General features: G+C 38.4%; 1 protein-coding gene across 1 annotated transcript in view; it reads left to right on the forward strand.

Moving 5' to 3' along the window:
* Positions 1 to 18,664, forward strand: part of LOC126235312 (EF-hand domain-containing protein 1-like) — a 198,849-nt gene that overhangs the window by 29,025 nt on the left and 151,160 nt on the right. Inside the window, exons 2-3 of the mRNA XM_049944034.1 lie at positions 2,118 to 2,254; positions 6,083 to 6,299. Of these exons, the coding sequence (XP_049799991.1) occupies positions 2,118 to 2,254; positions 6,083 to 6,299 (354 nt within the window). The remainder of the gene's footprint in view (positions 1 to 2,117; positions 2,255 to 6,082; positions 6,300 to 18,664) is intronic.

Raw genomic sequence — 18,664 nt, forward strand, 5'->3', positions numbered from 1 at the left:
ACTAATATTTACAGAATTAATACTCTGTCATAATGAAACATAGTTATGAATTTTTAATAAATTTACCATACACACAATACCTAATCTTGACTGTTGTGACCAAGTGCTGTCAAAACTGAAATCTAACAGACATTTTTATTTAAGCTGGTCTAACAGTCCCTGTTAAGATATTCATCTATAGAGTAGAAGGAGTTGCATATCAAAAAGTCTTTCAAACTCTGTTTAAACGGTGGTTTATCTTAACAAAGTTTTTTTATGGTTGCTGGCAGTTTATTGAAAATGTGTGTTCCTGAATATTGGACCCCTTTTTGGACCAAGGTAAGCACTTTTAGGTGTTTATGTAAATTGTTCTTATTCCTAGTATTGATACTATGTATTGAGCTATTTGTTGGAAATAGCAGTGTATTACTTACAACAAATTTCATTAAGGAAAAAATACACTGGGAATCAGTCATTAGAATACAAAGTTCCTTGAACAGGTTTCTACTTGATGTTCTTGAATTTACACCTCAAATGAGTCTTATTGCATGCTCCTGCGAGCTGAAAGCTTTTGCTCGGTTTTGCGAGTTACGCCACAATACAATCCCATATGACATAATAGAATAAAAGTATGCAAGGTTTTTCTTTTTTTTTTTTTTTTTTTTTTTTTTTTTACCTCCTGCGTCTGACATCATTCTCACTGCAGATACAGACTTGTTTAGCTGCTTCAGCAGTTCTGTTGTATGCCCTTCCCAACTGAATTTAATATCAATTTGTAGTCCCAGAAATTTAACACTGTCAAACTGTTTGATCAGCATGCCTTCAAATGTCATATACAAGCTGGAAGGAAATCTCTTATAAGTTCTGAACTGCATAGTGGATCTTTTCAAAGTTTAATGGCAGTGAATTAGCTTTATACTATTTACTAATGTCAGTGAACATTTGATTAGCAGCCATTTCTAAATCTGTACTTGACTTGCTACTTATTGTAATGTTTGTATCATCTGCAAATGAAACAAACTTAGTATCTGGCAACCTAACAGATGAAGAAGCAATGGACCCAAGATGGAACCTTGAGGAACACCATATGTAATTTATTCCCAAACAGATGATATTAATGAAGTCACATTTTCAGATCATTCTGCAATATAACAAACTGTAGAAAGTTCATCAGTGTGCACTTACACAACACAATGAAATGGAAAACAGATATTGATACTAACAAATATTAGTGCAGAGAATCTTAAATAATAAGGTGCCCTTTAATAAGAAGACATTTAGTTGTACCACTATTCTTTCATTAACCATTTAATTGAATATTGTATCACATTGACTGGGGCAATGGAAGCTCTATGAAAAGGTAGATAGATTCAAATGAGAGCTACATCTTGTACTGAAAAACCAGTACTACTCTTAGTGTTACTAAAAACAATTGTGCATGCTCCATTTATTGTAATATTGGCTTATATTCATTCTTATTTTGGTTTTTATTTCTTATAATGCAATAATTTATTAACTAAGTCATCATTTCATCGTAATCTCTATATCCCATGAAGAAGGAGAACCTTCAGGGTTGTGGAGCAAGGCAAGATATACATTAATGAGAGACAAAGACATCATAGAGCATTAATCTGTTTAATGTAGTAACAATCAACTATTGCTACTCTGATTAATGCTATTCACACTTACAGCATCTAAATATAATAGAGTAAATTAGTTTTAAAACATCTACTGCAAAAAAAGGCTGCTACCTCACTAGTTCTATTATGTTGTTTTTTAACTTAGTATTTAGTTGATTTCAATGGTATTTTTCATATTTTTATAATGGTGAGTCCTATTTACAGTATATTATTATTTGTTATACAATTTTATAACAAACACAGCTACTTGCCTCTTAGTTAACAGAAATTTTATAGCCCTGAATCTAGAAATTCAGATAATTTGTAGAAAGAGTGACTTGTAGAAAGAGAGACCAATGAATAAATTTTAATTTTGTTTTGAACTGGTGTGTGTTCCCAAATCTCTTACAGATAAACATTTTGTGAATCAACCATTTCCATTTTAAGTTAACAGTATGTTAAATGAACCAATACATCTATGACTGCTTAAAATTAATGATCGGTTTTACTTTTCTGCAGAAAACAAGATATCACCGTTCCCAGTGTTTTGATTTTAGAGGAGGATATGCCTTCCCAAAGACAACATGTTTTGGCATTGGGAAAGAACCTCTTGATGTGGATTCAGTAGCATTCTTGAAAGATGATGACACTATCAAGTAAAGTAAAAGATCACAATTTAATAGATGATATTTTGCATATTTTTGAAGACAAAAAAAGATTTGTTGCATTTAGTGTTCAATAATTTTAATATGAGTTCCTTATTAATGTATTTTGTAAACTGTTCACTATGTGTTCAATGTTCCTATGGAGCAGTTACATATATTTCTGTAGTTGCAAATACAAGGATCAAATATGCTATGGTAATTTTTGGCATCATTACCTGTTAACCTGCAGTAAATCCTATACCTTTTTGTAGACTTCTGCTTTGTCAATCGCTGATTTCCAGTTGATGTGCCCATTCCCAAGACATGATAAATGTAATTATAAGTATTTCCCATTGCCAGCATTTTGGGAATTCAATGGAAAGTTTTGTAAGGTTTGGATAATTCCATTATAAGAAATGCAAAGTTCCCCAATTCTGGGTAAAGGAAAAGTAATAATGATGGTAAAAAAGAAGAAATGTAAATGAATATAGAAGAAATTGAGTATCAGAGATATGTTGTGTTTCTGTGGTTATGATATGAGAACATGCTAAAGTTGCAGCAAAAGCTTACATGTTGAACATTTTAGCCTGTACATTCTTTGTGAGAACTGCAAGCTATGTACTGCAAATCTGTTCTAGTAAAAGCATTCATTGGATTATGAGTAATTCCACTGTTGATGCACCTTTAGCCAGTGCCTTGAAAGAGATTACTGGAAGATCAATGAGAGTTCTAACTTTCACAATACAAATTATACATGTGAAAACCACAAACCAAAATAATAGCCCGTTTATGAAAGTCTATAACAAAAATTAAAAAAATCAGATATGAAAGCCTGAAAAATGAATAAATGTGAAGTTCTCTTTCATTGGAAATTTTGATATGGTAAATCTGTCACTTTCCAGATACTGACTGCTATACTGAATTGTGGCTGCTGTTTGACCACATTGCTGTGAATGGCTCAGCCCATGGGGCACATTGCACACATGCCTGATGGCATTTGTCAATTTTAATCTACACTGCCTCTGAGCTGCTATTACTACTGACCATGATGGGAATAGTAAATTCGTACCCCCCCCCCCCCCCCCCCCCCAAGAAATAAACACGTAGGACTGAAAATTTCCTAGTTTATGCTGGTTCCAGAGGATTGGGGGAGGGGGGGGGGAGACAGTAGGAACACCCCACCAACTGATCCAGAACCACTGGCCCAGTGTCAGCCAACCCAGGAAGCATGTCCAATGACTTCAGAGTTGGCAGCACAATGGAGGCAACAGACTGCACCAATAACAAAAGGGTTGAGGGAAGGTTGGGATGGAGGGAGTGGTTCTGCCTCCATAGGATCCCACATTGTGATTCCTTCACCAAACTTCTGAAGAGTGGGGGTATGAAGGCAGATGTTATACTGGGCCCAGGAGATGTGGGGCAAAGATGCGAGACACAACTTATGGTGGCGCAATGTCCGGTCTGAGGTTCAGAGGGAGTGGGATGGGTGTGGAGTGCAGCTGTGGTCACATTTGGAGCTGGTTCCATTAATAGGTCAGATGAATGTGCCTGGATGTGATGTCAAATAACTGACACCTCTTGTGGCTGACAATGATCTCTTGGGTTCAACTTGAATGCGAGCTGAATGCATGTGCCCAGACATAGGTGCACATTCACATTCAGAATTAATGATTCTGCATATGATACTGTACAATTCTGATACATGAAATTAAACTTACACGTGAGACTCTGCAGGTCAGCAGTCCATGCTGCGTAAGACTGTCCATGTTGTTTATGACACTGATAAAACTGTAGCCTAATTGTGACAAGGTGTGTTTGATGCATGGTTTGGTTAACAGAGCACAGAGATAATTGACAGACAAAGTACTAGGTTCCAAGAGTGGTTGCAATTTCTGCACCAGTGTATATAAATGTCTACCATAAAACAAGAGCAATACACTTGCTGCCTAAATACACTTGCTGCCTACCAGAAATACAGTAAGCAGATCAATAGGGCCTAAAGTTCAGAATGATGGAGATAGACTTCTCAGTTCTCTGAAGACTCACTGAAGGAGTGAATGATGGTGGACGCATAACCGTGACCACCAGCTAGTGTTGCCATTGCTGATATGTGAGCTGTGGGAGAGCTGTTGCTAGTGTAGTTCCTAGTACTATAGCTATTGCTACCAAAATTCCAGAACTTGGGATCTGTGACGCTGGTGCTGGGTGTGAATGTCACTGAAAGCACGCCACTTTTCTGTCCCACTTCACACAAATGTTTAATATGTAAACAAAGCCAAGTTTGTCAAGCACAGAACACTGAATGAAATTCAGACACAGAAACAAAAAGTCCATGTATAATGCAGCATCAATATCCATTAAGCAGAATAACCTGATTGATAATAACTAATGCAATGTACTGTGCTTGACACAGTTATGGCTGCCTGCCTGGCCCATGTTACGTGTTATACATGCCTCTAGGGGCATTCATTAGCTGCACTTGCGCCTCTCAGCTGCTATCAGAATTTGCCATTGGTAGGGATATCAAAGACAATCAAAAATGAAGATGGATAGAGGGTGGAAAATTAGAAGAGAAATGAACAGTGCAGTTAAAAACTGAAAAAGAGGTTTCTTTAAAGAAAAATTATGACCATGGTATAGAGAGTTTTATGCTATCATTACCATCATCATCATCATCATCATCATCATCTACATCTATATCTACATCTACATCTACATGACTACTCTGCAATTCACATTTAAGTGTTTGGCAGAGGGTTCATCGAACCACAATCATACTATCTCTCTACCATTCCACTCCCGAACAGTGCACGGGAAAAACGAACACCTAAACCTTTCTGTTCGAGCTCTGATTTCTCTTACTTTAGTTTGATGGTCATTCCTACCTATGCAGGTTGGGCTCAACAAAATATTTTTGCATTCGGAAGAGAAAGTTGGCGACTGAAATTTCGTAAATAGATCTCGGCGCAACGAAAAATGTCTTTGCTTTAATGACTTCCATCCCAACTCGCGTATCATATGTGCCACTCACTCTCTCCTATTACATGATAATACAAAACGAGCTGACCTTTTTTGCACCCTTTCGATGTCCTCCGTCAATCCCACCTGGTAAGGATCCAACACCGCGCAGCAATATTCTAACAGAGGACGAACGAGTGTAGTGTAAGCTGTTTCTTTAGTGGACTTGGTGCATCTTCTAAGTGTCCTGCCAATGAAACGCAACCTTTGGCTTGCCTTCCCCACAATATTATCTATGTGGTCTTTCCAACTGAAGTTGTTCGTAATTTTAACACCCAGGTTTTTAGTTGAATTGGCAGCCTTGAGTATTGTACTATTTATCGAGTAATCGAATTCCAACGGATTTCTTTTGGAACTCATGTGGATCACCTCACACTTTTCATTATTTAGCGTCAACTGCCACCTGCCACACCATACAGCAATCTTTTCTAAATCGCTTTGCAACTGATACTGGTCTTCGGATGAGACGGTAAATTACAGCATCATCTGTGAACAACCTAAGAGAACTGCTCAGATTGTCACCCAGGTCATTTATATAGATCAGGAACAGCAGAGGTCCCAGGACACTTCCCTGGGGAACACCTGATATCACTTCAGTTTTACTCGATGATTTGCCGTCTATTACTATGAACTGCGACCTTCCTGACAGGAAATCACGAATCCAGTCGCACAACTGAGACAATACCCCATAGGCCCGCAGCTTGATTAGAAGAGCTTTTATGTAATCACTTGACTCAATACAAGACACCTGATTTGTTTTCCATGTAGTACAATATACTCAATAGTAACTTACTAACCAGAATAAATGATTTCCATTTGTAGGTGTGATCCAGTGTTAACATATGGCATCTTAAAAAGACCAGTTTTTCCTTCATTCCATCCACATTTTGAAATTTATGATAAAAAGGCTCTTAATTTTAAAGCTTACTTCAAACAATCTGTTTTTGAGTCACCAGTGGAACATTATCGTGTAAGGCATGTCAACATTGTCTATTTTCTTGAGAATGATACAATCACTGTCATGGAACCACCAACTGAAGTAAGTATTGCTTATTTAATTTGATATTGTAATTATTCATAGTTCCATTTCATTAAAAATGTCATTGGTTTCGTGGAAAAGCATAAGAACTTATCTATGTGTCTGATGTTTGTGTTTTGATACATTTTGAGTGTGCTGCTTGTGACATTAAGATTACTGCATGCAAAGTTTTAACTGAATTATTTTATGTACAGACAAGAGGATGTAGGCTAATTTAACAGCTTTATCTGTCCTCTACTTTAGCTGACAGTGAGACGAATGTGTTGTAGCTTTTAAGATTATGTGAGACGTCTGACTCACTCCCTAATCTAAGGGAAAAGGTTTTAATGTGTTACCAGGGCGAGTGGCTCATCCTGGTTTTTTGTAAGTGATCAACCAGCTACAATTTCTTGTGCTCTTTTTTTAACTTTTATCCTACCATTCAGTTAAAATTTTAATAATACATGTTTAACATTGATTAAGTTATAAATTTTATATTTCTGAAGATTGGGTATGAGTAAGTAGGTGAAAGTGAGTGAAAATGAAGAGAGTGATTTTAATTTTAAGTGTCATTGTATTTTAGGCATTTTTAGTTTTAACTGTTTTAAGCACATTTATCTCATATTTGTTTTAGCAAGAGTACTAATTACATTGCTATTGAGCACACACATGTGTGCACACTTGTGTTGCTATGTGCACATGCGCTACATAACATGAGTTCCTAATGGTCTGAGAGTATCACCCTCCTCCCTCCTTATACCTCATCTCAACAACTTAACTGAACTCTCCATCAAATACATATCAGGTCTTGATTTCCTTCCTGGTCTCAGTTTTCATCAGACTTTGTGCTCCACCTGCCTCTCTGCTTTATTCCTACAACTTTTCCTGCACTGCCATCATATCAATTAGTTTCATACTGGCATGACCTTTAGTTGTGTTAATTATCTCTGTGTTCATTTGAGGTAAAGTGAAAAGATTTTGGGTTTGGCATAGAATTGAAATTGCTATCAGTGACATTTTGTTTTTATGCTAGTATGTGCTACACAATTAATCTGAGGTTTTCATTTTTCACTTGAACATACATCCTAAGTTGATGAAGATTTTTTAGGAGTTTGGGTTTGGCATAGAATTGAAATTGCTATCAATGATATTTTGTTTTTATGCTAGTATGTGCTACACAATTTATCTGAGGTTTTCATTTTTCACTTGAACATACATCCTAAGTTGATGAAGATTTTTTAGGAGTCTATTTCTTCATATTCAACAGTGAAAAATTGAATTAAAATTTGGTTATACTTTCTCTTCATATGATCCATCCGAAAGATGTCTCAAAAATGCAACACAGATGGACACATAAAGAAAGTTCCCCATATTAGGTAACCAGTGATTATATGAAACAGCTGATACCACAGACCTATCAGAAGAAAGAATACAGAAAATTTTGCTTAAGCTTTGAGCAAAGTGGATTCCACATTTGCTGAGTTGTGACCAAAGGCAGGTAAAGACATATTACTTAGATATTCCTGGAGTATTGGAAAAATATCCAACCTTTTTTGTGGACTGATTTGTATTCTTGATGAGACATGGATCTATTGCTTTGGACCAAAAATGGAACAGCAGTCAAAGCAATGGATGGAACTGGTGGCTCAGCATCACAACAGACAAATTAAATTTAATCTACAGGACAAATTTTGGGCAGTGTTATTCCAGAGGCATCTTTCATCCTGATAACCTTGCAGAGGGTAAAAGCAATGAGTGGCAGACACTATGCAAGTCTTTTGAAGCAACTAAAAGTAAGTAATGTTTGTGAAGAGACTAGGAGTTTGGAAGGAAAAATGAGGAGCATTTTGTTCTAAAGTCAATAAATGCAGATTTTTGTAGTTACAAATTGAGCTTGCTGCCATGCATGACCTGTTGAAATGGTTTGGTTAAAATCCACTATTATCTGTGTCATGAAAAACTATGAGGTATTGTAAAACTCAGTATTTGCTCTCAGTCAATTAAAACAAAAGTTGATAAATACAAATTGTGCTCAGCATCTGAGAGACCTGAAGAGAAAATAACAATGTAGAACTCAATAACCATGTAGGATGTCGATAAAAATGTAGAACATCATTGTCAATGATAATGTGAGATAGTTTTATGTAAAGTAAAGAACATAAAATGTGGGCAGGCACTTGCCACCAGAACAAATAATAGAAATTAGTGGTTTACACAACAACTTTAACTTCTGATTATTGCTCAGTTCAAGCCACCTTCATCAAAGACAAGTTTGCACTAAAAGAATATGTTGTTAAAGTATTAAATAGAGGTTTATATGGAGTGATTCAGGAAACGGTATACATGTAACTTAGGGCTCAGGTTGCAGGATGACCAGGTTGAAAGTGATGGAATCAAAGAAGTTCAACAACATGAAGAAAATACCAGCCATTGCCTGTTCACATTGGCTACCAGATACTGGTGAACCCAAAAGCCTTAGAAAGTAGAGAATACGGAGCAGCTGACCTAACTTCGATGATATCACAGCTTTTCACCATCATGTGAATAGCTTATACAAAATGGACCACGATAAATTATTACTAAAATATATTGTAATCAGATCACCAAAATGAAGGAATATCAAGAAAGAAGAAAAAATGAAGACTACTGTTTCAATAAATATCAGCATAAGAAAAAAAAATTGCCAGAAAGTACGTGTATGTGTTGCAACTTAAAGGAAGATCAAAGATGTCCAAAGAAAGACTCTCAAATCTGGCCAATAAATTTCATGAAATAGGGAAGATACCAACTAAAAACCAAGGGGGAGACCATAGCACTACAAGAAGATAAGGAGGTTACACCAGCTACAAAGAATGACATCAAAACATAGAGATGTAGGGAAAGTTATTATTCAAGAAAAAAGTCCAGCATCTGAGCTGAAAGCAGCAAAAATGTGGAAACATTTCTGTAAATAAAAGGAAATCATCAGGCCTTCCTACTTGCTCTTTATTGAAGTACAAACATACATTCTATCACTACTTTAACTTGTCATATAAAACTCCCCAGACAGATACTTGCACAACAAGCCAGAATGTTGTAATGAAACTAGAAAAGGAACAAGATCTGGAGGAAAATAATCAATCAATAAAACCACAGGTTGCCAAACTTTGCACAAAAAAGTTCTATGCAATAATGAAGGAGGAAAATTAAAAAGTGATAAAAGTATGTATTGATATATGGCAGAATCACCCAACAACAGGGCTCTCTGTAGCTGAAGTATTCTATCCAAGACGGGTTTGGCTATACAATATGTGCATTATGATTCATTCACTAGTACAGACAAAGGAAAGATTGCTTTTTACACATGGCTCAAAACAGAAGGACCAAAAGGATGCAACCAAGGAGCCTCTGCCCAATTGGATTTTCTCAGAAACTTTGAGATGTCCCAGCCAGAAAATATTCCAAATCAAACTCATTTATTCCCTGAATCCTGTATCAATCCAAATAAAAATACAGTAATGAAGTGCACACTAATGGCCTTCATGGTAGAAAGCAGCAAATTTAAGAAGCTGGTACATCATTTCCCTTTTTGTGGTCACAACCGTAATCCTGACAGTGTGTCTGACAGAGTGGATAAAGACTACCAGAAAAAGGAAGGTATTCTTTAAATGATACTATAAAGTGTTATAACAACATTATATCATCACGATAGTAAATTTAGACTTGGAAGCATACGATACAGTGCACCATAAGTTCTATGAACTAAGATGCCTGTAAAAATAACTTCTCAGCAGGTGATGGCTTATGAAAAGTCTAAAAAGAAGGTATTATTGTCAGTATCAGACACTTATAGTGGAAGTCCCGTAGAGGGTGAGGTACAGAAATCCAGAAACTGCAGTCAGGAAGTGAGCAAAGAAAAAGAAGAAAATGCTCAGTAACATATGAGGCATTTTAACATACCAGAAGGAGCAGAAGGGTTTTATAAGGACATTGTTGAAATTGGTCAATATATTTCCAGTTTAGTGTTGTTGTATCCAGTATTTTGTGTAGTATTTCAATAACATTTCTTACTATTTTGCTCTTCTGCTTATCAAACACATATGGAAAAGTATGTTACTAATGTGTTGTATTGTAATACATTATTGTATTTCTATGCTAAAGAAATACTAAAGTAGCATTCTTTGTAATTACTGTTGATGATGAAAAAGAAACTGAAAAAAATCATTTGAAATGTGTATGTTACCAAAATTTTAATATGCATCTTTCCGTTTTTCGACTTTTGAAAAACTTGGAAACTTTGTCACTCTATTCTGATATAAAAAATGAAAATTTTATAAAAGTCAAACACTTAATCAGAATCACTTGTACAAAAGCAGTGTATATGTTAAATTATCTATTATTATATTGTGTATTTTATTATTAAACATGCTATCTCCTTCTGCCCTGCCCCCCCACCCCACCCCCACCACCACTTCTCTGTCCATCTCCTCCTCCTTCCCCCTCTCTCTGGCCATCAACTGATCCATCCTTTATCTGTCCACCCCTCCCCATCCTCTCTCTCTCTCTCTCTCTCTCTCTCTCTCTCTCTTTCCATCTCATTCTGCCCTCTCTCTCCCCCTTTCTGTCATCATCACCTCTTACCCTCTTACTTTGTTCATCTTCTCCTCCCTTCCCTCTCCATCTTCTGCTGTCCCTTCTCTCTGCCCATCATCTCTGCCCCCTTTCTGAATCCACTTTCTCATCCAACCCTCTCTTTCCATCTCCTCCTCTTCTTCTTTCTGTACATCTCCTCCCTTCTGCTTTCTGTCTACATTTTCTCCCACTCCTTTATCCATTTTGTCTTTTCCCCTCTCTCTGACCTTGAGCCTTCTTTATAGTGTAGAGCCTCATTGACCGGAGTAGATTTGTCCTCAGTAATGAGTCCCACTTGAAAATGAGCCTCAACAGAAGATGTTTCTGGTGATAGCCAGAACAGCAGTGGGATACCAACCTGACTGTCACTTGTCATACAGTCCAACAATCAGGAGTGATGGACTGGACTGCCATTTATTTTCATAGCAGGATCCCTTTGGTTATCATCTTTACACTCTTATGGCATAGTGGTACATTGATGATATTCTATGCCCCATTTTGTTGCCCTTAATGGCAACCATTCTGGGCTTACATTTCAGCAAGATAATGGCCACTTGCACAAGGTGAGAGTTTCTACTGCTTGTCTTTGCACTTATCAAACCCTGCCTTGGCCATCAAGGGCACTTGATTGCTTCCTGTTGAGAACATTTGTAATATTATGGGCAGGGCTCACCAACCATCTAGAGATTTTGAGTTTAACCTGCCAGTTGTACAGCATTTGGCATGATATCCCTCAGGAGGACATCCAGCAACTTTGTCAATTGATGCCAAGCCAAATAACTGTCTGCACAAGGGCCAGAGGTGGACCAATGTATTATTGACTTGTTCTGTTTGTGAATCTCTTTTTCTTGAATAAATCATCCATTTTTTCTGAAACTGTAATTATTTGTTTGTCTGCACACACACACACTTCTACCAATTTCTGTACCATTTCTTTGTGGTGTACCTTTTTTATCTTAGAGTGTATATCGCAAAATTTCAGACATTTATGAGTGCCTTGATAAACTAATACTATCATCATTAATTGTATTCCTAAAATTATATTGTTCTCTTTTAGAAATTTTTGACAGCAGTAGGCTCCAATAGCAGGCATTCCCAAATTTAATTGCACAGTTATGTGAGAAATAGGTTTGTTTTCGAGAATTTTATGGACTGTACAAAGGCATATTTTTGGGAATTTTTGTAAGTTATGAGTGCTGTTTATAACTAATTTCAAAACAAATCAGTATTTGTGATTTACCATTACTGTCAGAGAATAATTCACCCTGAATTACAGTATGTATAATTACAAATAAATATACATTTATGAGAATTTTCAGAAGTTATCATTATTGCGTGCATAAACTATTTTATGGTAAATCAGCATTTGTGATTTATTTACTGTAGCACATTTTATGACTAACATAGTATACCTTTCATAAATTATCTACATTTGTCATACATTGACACTATTCTTGAATGTATTAATGACTAAATATCAAAATGTTAGGAAACCAGTAATTTTTACCACAGAATATTCTGTTGCCTTGGTAGAAATTTCAATTTGTGTACTAATTGCTTCAGTCCTTAAAGGCAATTAGTTGTATTTTTAGCTCAACAGATTAGAATATAATTGGCAGGCTTGGTTTAAAATTATTTGTTTACTATCCTGTAAAACATTGCACCAGACATAATGCAACCCCCAGTGCATCCCCATTGTAAATGAGGTTCTCAAACACGGGATGAAATGGTTGATGTTGTAAGGCACTGGAAGTTGCTATAATTACTGTCAAATGATAGACAACTGCTGTGAACTGGTGTTTTGGGAGAGTTCCCAAAAGTCGTGTACCATAGTTACCAAAGGTATTTCAAGTACTGTCGTCTCCTGTGTATACTGTCTGTTCTGTGGGAAGTACAGAACCTGACACTACTCATCCACTTCTCTGTGAGTGGCATGTCAGTGGTAGGTATAGACATCCTGTACTGGGTAGACAGGGACCAGGATGGACTTGGGGTACCCTCCTAACCAACATGTTCAAGGTGCTGTCTTCCACTCAACTGAATCTGATCCAGTGGGACTCTCTTCTCCTGTTGGGAAACTTGCTTTGTCCTGTGTCAAGTTTAGGTGGATTAATAGTAACACTTACATAAACGGCTACAAGAGGGTGTGCATGCCTGAGGACCTCATTCAGCATGTTAAAAAGGCTATTCCAGCAGCCATTGAAGGAACAGGGTGCAACCAAGTGCAGTTGTTTGCATGTTGGAATAGACAACGCCTGTCATATGGGCTCTGAGATCATACTTGGATCATGACAGCAGCTGGCAGAGAAGATTGAGAAGACAGAGTTTGCACATTTGCACAAGATCAAGGATCTGACAATTGTACATTACTTCCCTTAACTTCTAAAACATTAGTACTGCATGCATCAGTTGAACTTACACTACTAACTTCTATTCTACCCTTTTTCCTTCTGTAAGCCTCTCCAAAATACTCATATTCTTTCTCCTGGAGTCCTGTTTCAAACCAACCACTCACAAAATTCTTTGTTCCTCTTCTCTTCATTCTCTGGAGTAACTCTTCTGTGCAAAGCAATACTCTGTTCCTCAATCTTAGATAAACAGATGTTGCCTGCTGCTAACTGAGCTACCTCTGCTGTTAAAATTCATAATGTTTCATCCATGGTAGGTTCTGTGGTACTGATGGCAACATGATTAACTCTTTTTCTGTTACATGATAAAAACAAAACATAAAAGACAAGTACACTTAAACATAACACTATTCTAACATTCTAACTTAACTTTTCTGCCTGAGTGGCTACTCATGAATTTTACTGTACATGCTTAAACACAATGAATGATTTGCTAAAGCAAAATACATTGCCTGTTCCAAATGGCATAAACTAGCTAACATCTCATACATTCCTCTGACTCTGATGTTGTGAAAACTCTTTACAATAAATACAACAAAACAGCAACAATAAGAAAAACAAAATCAAATTTGAGGAGGATACTTAATTGTAACCCTATTTTAATAACATTTCCTAGCCCAGCTGCAGATGTCGATCCTATACTCGAAGCCAAACTGTACAGTCCTGGGGTGGATGACCTCCAGAGTGGCAGGGCTGAGTTGAGGCAGTGGGTTATTATCAGGGTGATGGCCAACGGTTACTCAAGGAAACATCATTCTTAGCCATATATTTTATTAGAAAACAAACTACAACATTTGTAGTGGCATTCTGTGGTGACAATGCCCATCCAAGATGTGTCGACAGCAACAGTAATGAGTGTGGTGGTGCTGTTTGGCATCAGTGGCTGTGCACAGCAGCACATATACCTTCTGGCCATTGCTCTGCGACTTAGGACATGAGGCACCAGTAGGTGTGGAGTCCCACCATGGTTCTTGTACCAGAAGACAGCCCTCAACACTGATGCCTAACATCGTGAATGGAAATATACAGCATCAGTCTGCCCACTCAGTTCTAGGTGGTTAAGAAGCTGCACTGCCCAGGACACAAGTACTGATCTCCAGGGAAGAAGGCTGGCTGCAGCTGAAATGAGTCCAGAAATGACTCATTAGTTAGAAGATGATTGTGGTCTTAGACAAGGCAGTAGGTCCATCTGTGGTGGAAGCCAAATCTCATGGCCACTGCTTGTGGAACCATCCCCCATCACCCAGTGTAGTCCTTCCCTCATAGATGGTGCTGCCACAATGAGATTCCTTTGGCTAAAAATGATGGGTGTCTACTTGTTTTACCAAAGCACCACTTCTGAACATGTACACCGAAACAAGCTCATAGTTTGGAGCTGTTGTAATTGGTCTGCTGATACTGCTATATCAAAGTTATTGAGTTGCTGGTCTCTGTTAGCCCTTTGCAACAACCATGGTATTTTTAGTCAGTAGTGCCAAAAAATAGTGACAGTGCTACACTACACACTAAATGAATGTCAAGGCACAACTCATAGATATTCTCAAGATAATAACGTTTAGGTTCTGTGCTTGTTTTAGTGATTGTAATGTTTATTTTGGGGATTTGATGGCATTATTTGGCATCCTCTGTGATTCTTGGTTACTACAGGAGGCTGGATGATTTGGTGAAGGCAGCTAGCCTCACTTGCAGGGGAAGCGGAATTATTGTTTTGCAAAATAATTGCCAGAACATTTCACAATCGTCTGGTTTGGAAATGAGTGGAAGGCTTAAACCAGATGCTCAGATGATTCTGTGATTACCTTGGATGCAGATTTCTCGACCTTCGCTATTAGGTGGAGATGTGTAGGACACCTCTTAGTAGGTCAGGCATGCACTACATGCAGCAAATGTCTGCCAGGGTATCGGAGTGTGTGTTATGCACATGTTTGTTTTTAGTATGGAGCAATATGGTCCAGACAGGATAGCATCTCTCATAGCAGATCAGAGAAATAAAATGTTAATATGGTGTTAGTTAAATGCAGAAGAATCTTTGGAAAGGTCCCGGAGCTAGTCTTGCTTATAAATGGTGACAACCACGAGAAAGCTCACTGAAACCAGATGTCAAGTGCTATGAAATTCTAATCTCCAATTGGAATGTATGTCAGACAGATCGGTTGAAAACTAGTGCTCAATGCATGTTTATAACAATAAAAAATAAATAATATCTAATGAGATGTGAAAACATTTGGCCAAAGATAAGTGTTAGAGGTGATCAGTTATGGTCATTGGATGCTTTTATAGACGCCCTGCCTCAGCAGCAGTCATAGTGGAACATCTAAGGGGAACTTGGAGAATATTTTGCATTATCCTCCAGTCATATTATAGTTTTAGATGGACTTTACCAGCTATAGACTGGGAGACTGTGGAATCCTGTACCGCAAGGAATAGGATGTTGTTGTGGGTGGCTGCTTTCCTCTTTCTACAGCACAAATGCTCATGTGGATCAATATGGTTCTTTATTACATGAACTGGAAACATGTACTTAACTTAGGGTCCATGTATTCTGGTACAAGCTCATGAGTAATAGCCCCATTGCAGGCTGATGTGAAGTACAATTCTGGTTGAGGTAAACTAGTCCTGCTATAGACACTAATCTGATCACTGTGTACTGTCATAGCCTGTGACAACCTAAAGCCACTCTGTGAGTATACTGATAGACGCCAAACTGGATGATTGAGTGAGCGAGGCCCTACAGTCAGTGGCAGTGGTGTAAATAAATTCTGTCAAGAGGGTTTTGGTGCCATGTTGCTTGTGAGTGTGGTACACTTCATCCAGTGCCTACTAGTTGATCTTCGCACTTCATCTTTGCCAACTGGTGTGCTGGCGACAGCTTATGCCAGCACAGAGACTCAAGTTATTAGGATGGGTAGTAGGGACAGTGAATCAGGTGAAATTGTTCTAGGTGCTTTATCCAAAAATTACCTTGAGCGTTTAATCAGAGAACCAACTCATGAAAATAACATATTTGATATGCTGGTGACAAACAGACCCAAATGTTTTGACTCATTTAGCAAAGAGCAGGGAATCAGTGATCATAAGGCTGTTACAGCATCACTGAATGTGGCTGTAAATAGGAATGCAAAGAAAAGTAGGAAGATCTTTATGTTTAGCAAGAGCAACAAGAGAGACAAATCTCAGATTACCTCACAGGTCAACACGAAAATTTGGTTTTCCACACTGCAAATTTCTAGAGTGGCATAAAATACACTTTAGACAGGTAGGTGCTGAACAAAATTGTGAGGGATCTAGAAGACCCACTGTGGTTTGACAACCATGTTAGAAACTGCTATGAAAGCAAAAAGAGCTTCAAATTTAAATGCAACGAATCCTCACAGACAAATAAACACTAAACAAAGACAAAATTAATGTTAGGAGTGCCACACATGAAGAGTTTAACAAATCTGAAAGTAAAATATTATATACGTACTTGACAGAAAGTACTAAGAAGTTCTGGTCTTACGTTGGATCAGTAAATGAGTCAAAGCCATCTGTTCAGCTACTCTGTGAGCATAATGGCATTGAAACAGAGGATGACACTGAAAAGGCTGAAATACAAAATGTCTTTTCCCAAAACTGTTTCACAGCACAAGAACACACTGTAATTACTCCTTTAAATCATCACACACATGAGAAAACCCCAACTGGGGGCCGAACTACACAATAACCCTGGGTCCGGTGTGGGGCGGTGGAGGGGTGAAGTGGACTGCTGTAGTCATCGTGGGGTTGTGGATCACTGCGGCTGTGGAGGGGACGGAGCCTCTCCGTCATTTCTAGGTCCCCGGTTAATATACAATACAATTCAATACAACTTCAGATGTGCCACAAGGAAGTGTTACAGGACCACTACTTCTCCCATTATATTTAAATGACCTAGTTGATAATGTTGGAAGTTACATTAGGCTTTTTGCAGACAGTGCTGTTGTATACAGAGAAGTTGCAGTGCTAGGAAATTTTAGTGAAATGTAGGAAGATGTGCAGAGGTGCCAGGCATGGCAATTGACCCTCAGCATAAACAAATGTAATGTATTGTGAATGCATAGCCAAGAAAGACCCTTTATTGTATGATTACATGACTGTAGAACAATCACTGGAAGCAGTTAAAACTTCTAGGTGTATACCAGATAAGGTTGATAGAGCAAACAGAGAATATCCACAGAAGAGCAGCATGTTTTGTTACAGGTTTACATAGTAAGTGAGAAAGTGTCATGGAGATACTTTGTCAAGTCCAGTGGCAGACACTGCAAGAGATGCATTCTGCAACATGATATGCTCTCCTGTTAAAAATTCTGAGAATGTATGTTCCTAACAGAGGCAACCAATATATTGCTTCCTCCTACATATATATCATCAAAAGCAACCATTGAAATCAAGTGTGTTATTTTCAGCTGCATGTTGTGCCACAGGATGGTCTACTTTGGTCTTGGCCACAGTTTGGTAGTGGATGTTCATCCTGGTGGACAGGTGGTAGGTAGTCATTCCAATGTAAAAAGCTGTGCAATGATTGTAGCAGAGCTGGTAAATGACATGGCTGCTTTCACAGGTGGCCCAGCCCCTGATGGGGTAGGATAAACCTGTAACAGGACTGGAATAGGAAGTGCCGTGTGGGTGGATTCGGCAGGTTTTGCACCTGGGTCTTCCACAGGGGTATGATCCTTGTGGCAAGGGGTTGGGATTTGAAGTCGCATAGTGTGGACTAGGATGATGTGGGGGTTGGGTAGGCAATGGAACACCACTTGAGGAGCTAGCCTAGCTACCTGGGGACAGTGTATCTGCAGTGACAAAAACTCCCTTGCTCAGTATGCTTAACAGTCTCACCAAGGCCTTCATAGACAGGTATTATCCCCCAGACATAGCCTGCAAACAGATCTCCCAAGCCATTTCCACTCACAACCCCAACCCTCCCACCACCTCCAAAAAGCAGCCACAAAGGAGTGTCCCCTTTATCACCCAGTACCACCCCAGACAGGAACAACTGAACCACATCCTTCACCAGGGCTTTGATTACCTATCATTGTGCCTTGAAATTAGGGACATACTGCCTGAGATACTTCTCACCACTCCTAAAGTGGTGTTCCATCACCCACCGAACCTCCACAACATCCCAGTCCATCCTTATTCCACTCCCAATCCCAACCCCTTGCCATACCCATCACATCCCTGTGGAAGACCCAGGTGCAAAACCTGGCCAATCCACTCACCCGGTACTTCCTATTCCAGTCCTATCACAGGTAGGGGTAGGATAAACCCGTTCAGGGGCTGGGCCTCCTGTGAAAACAACCATGCAGCTCTGCTGCAATCATTGCAAAGCTTCTTATATTGGTATGACTA

This window comes from Schistocerca nitens, chromosome 2, assembly GCF_023898315.1.
Source record: "Schistocerca nitens isolate TAMUIC-IGC-003100 chromosome 2, iqSchNite1.1, whole genome shotgun sequence".
In the NCBI taxonomy this organism is placed as follows: domain Eukaryota; kingdom Metazoa; phylum Arthropoda; class Insecta; order Orthoptera; family Acrididae; genus Schistocerca; species Schistocerca nitens.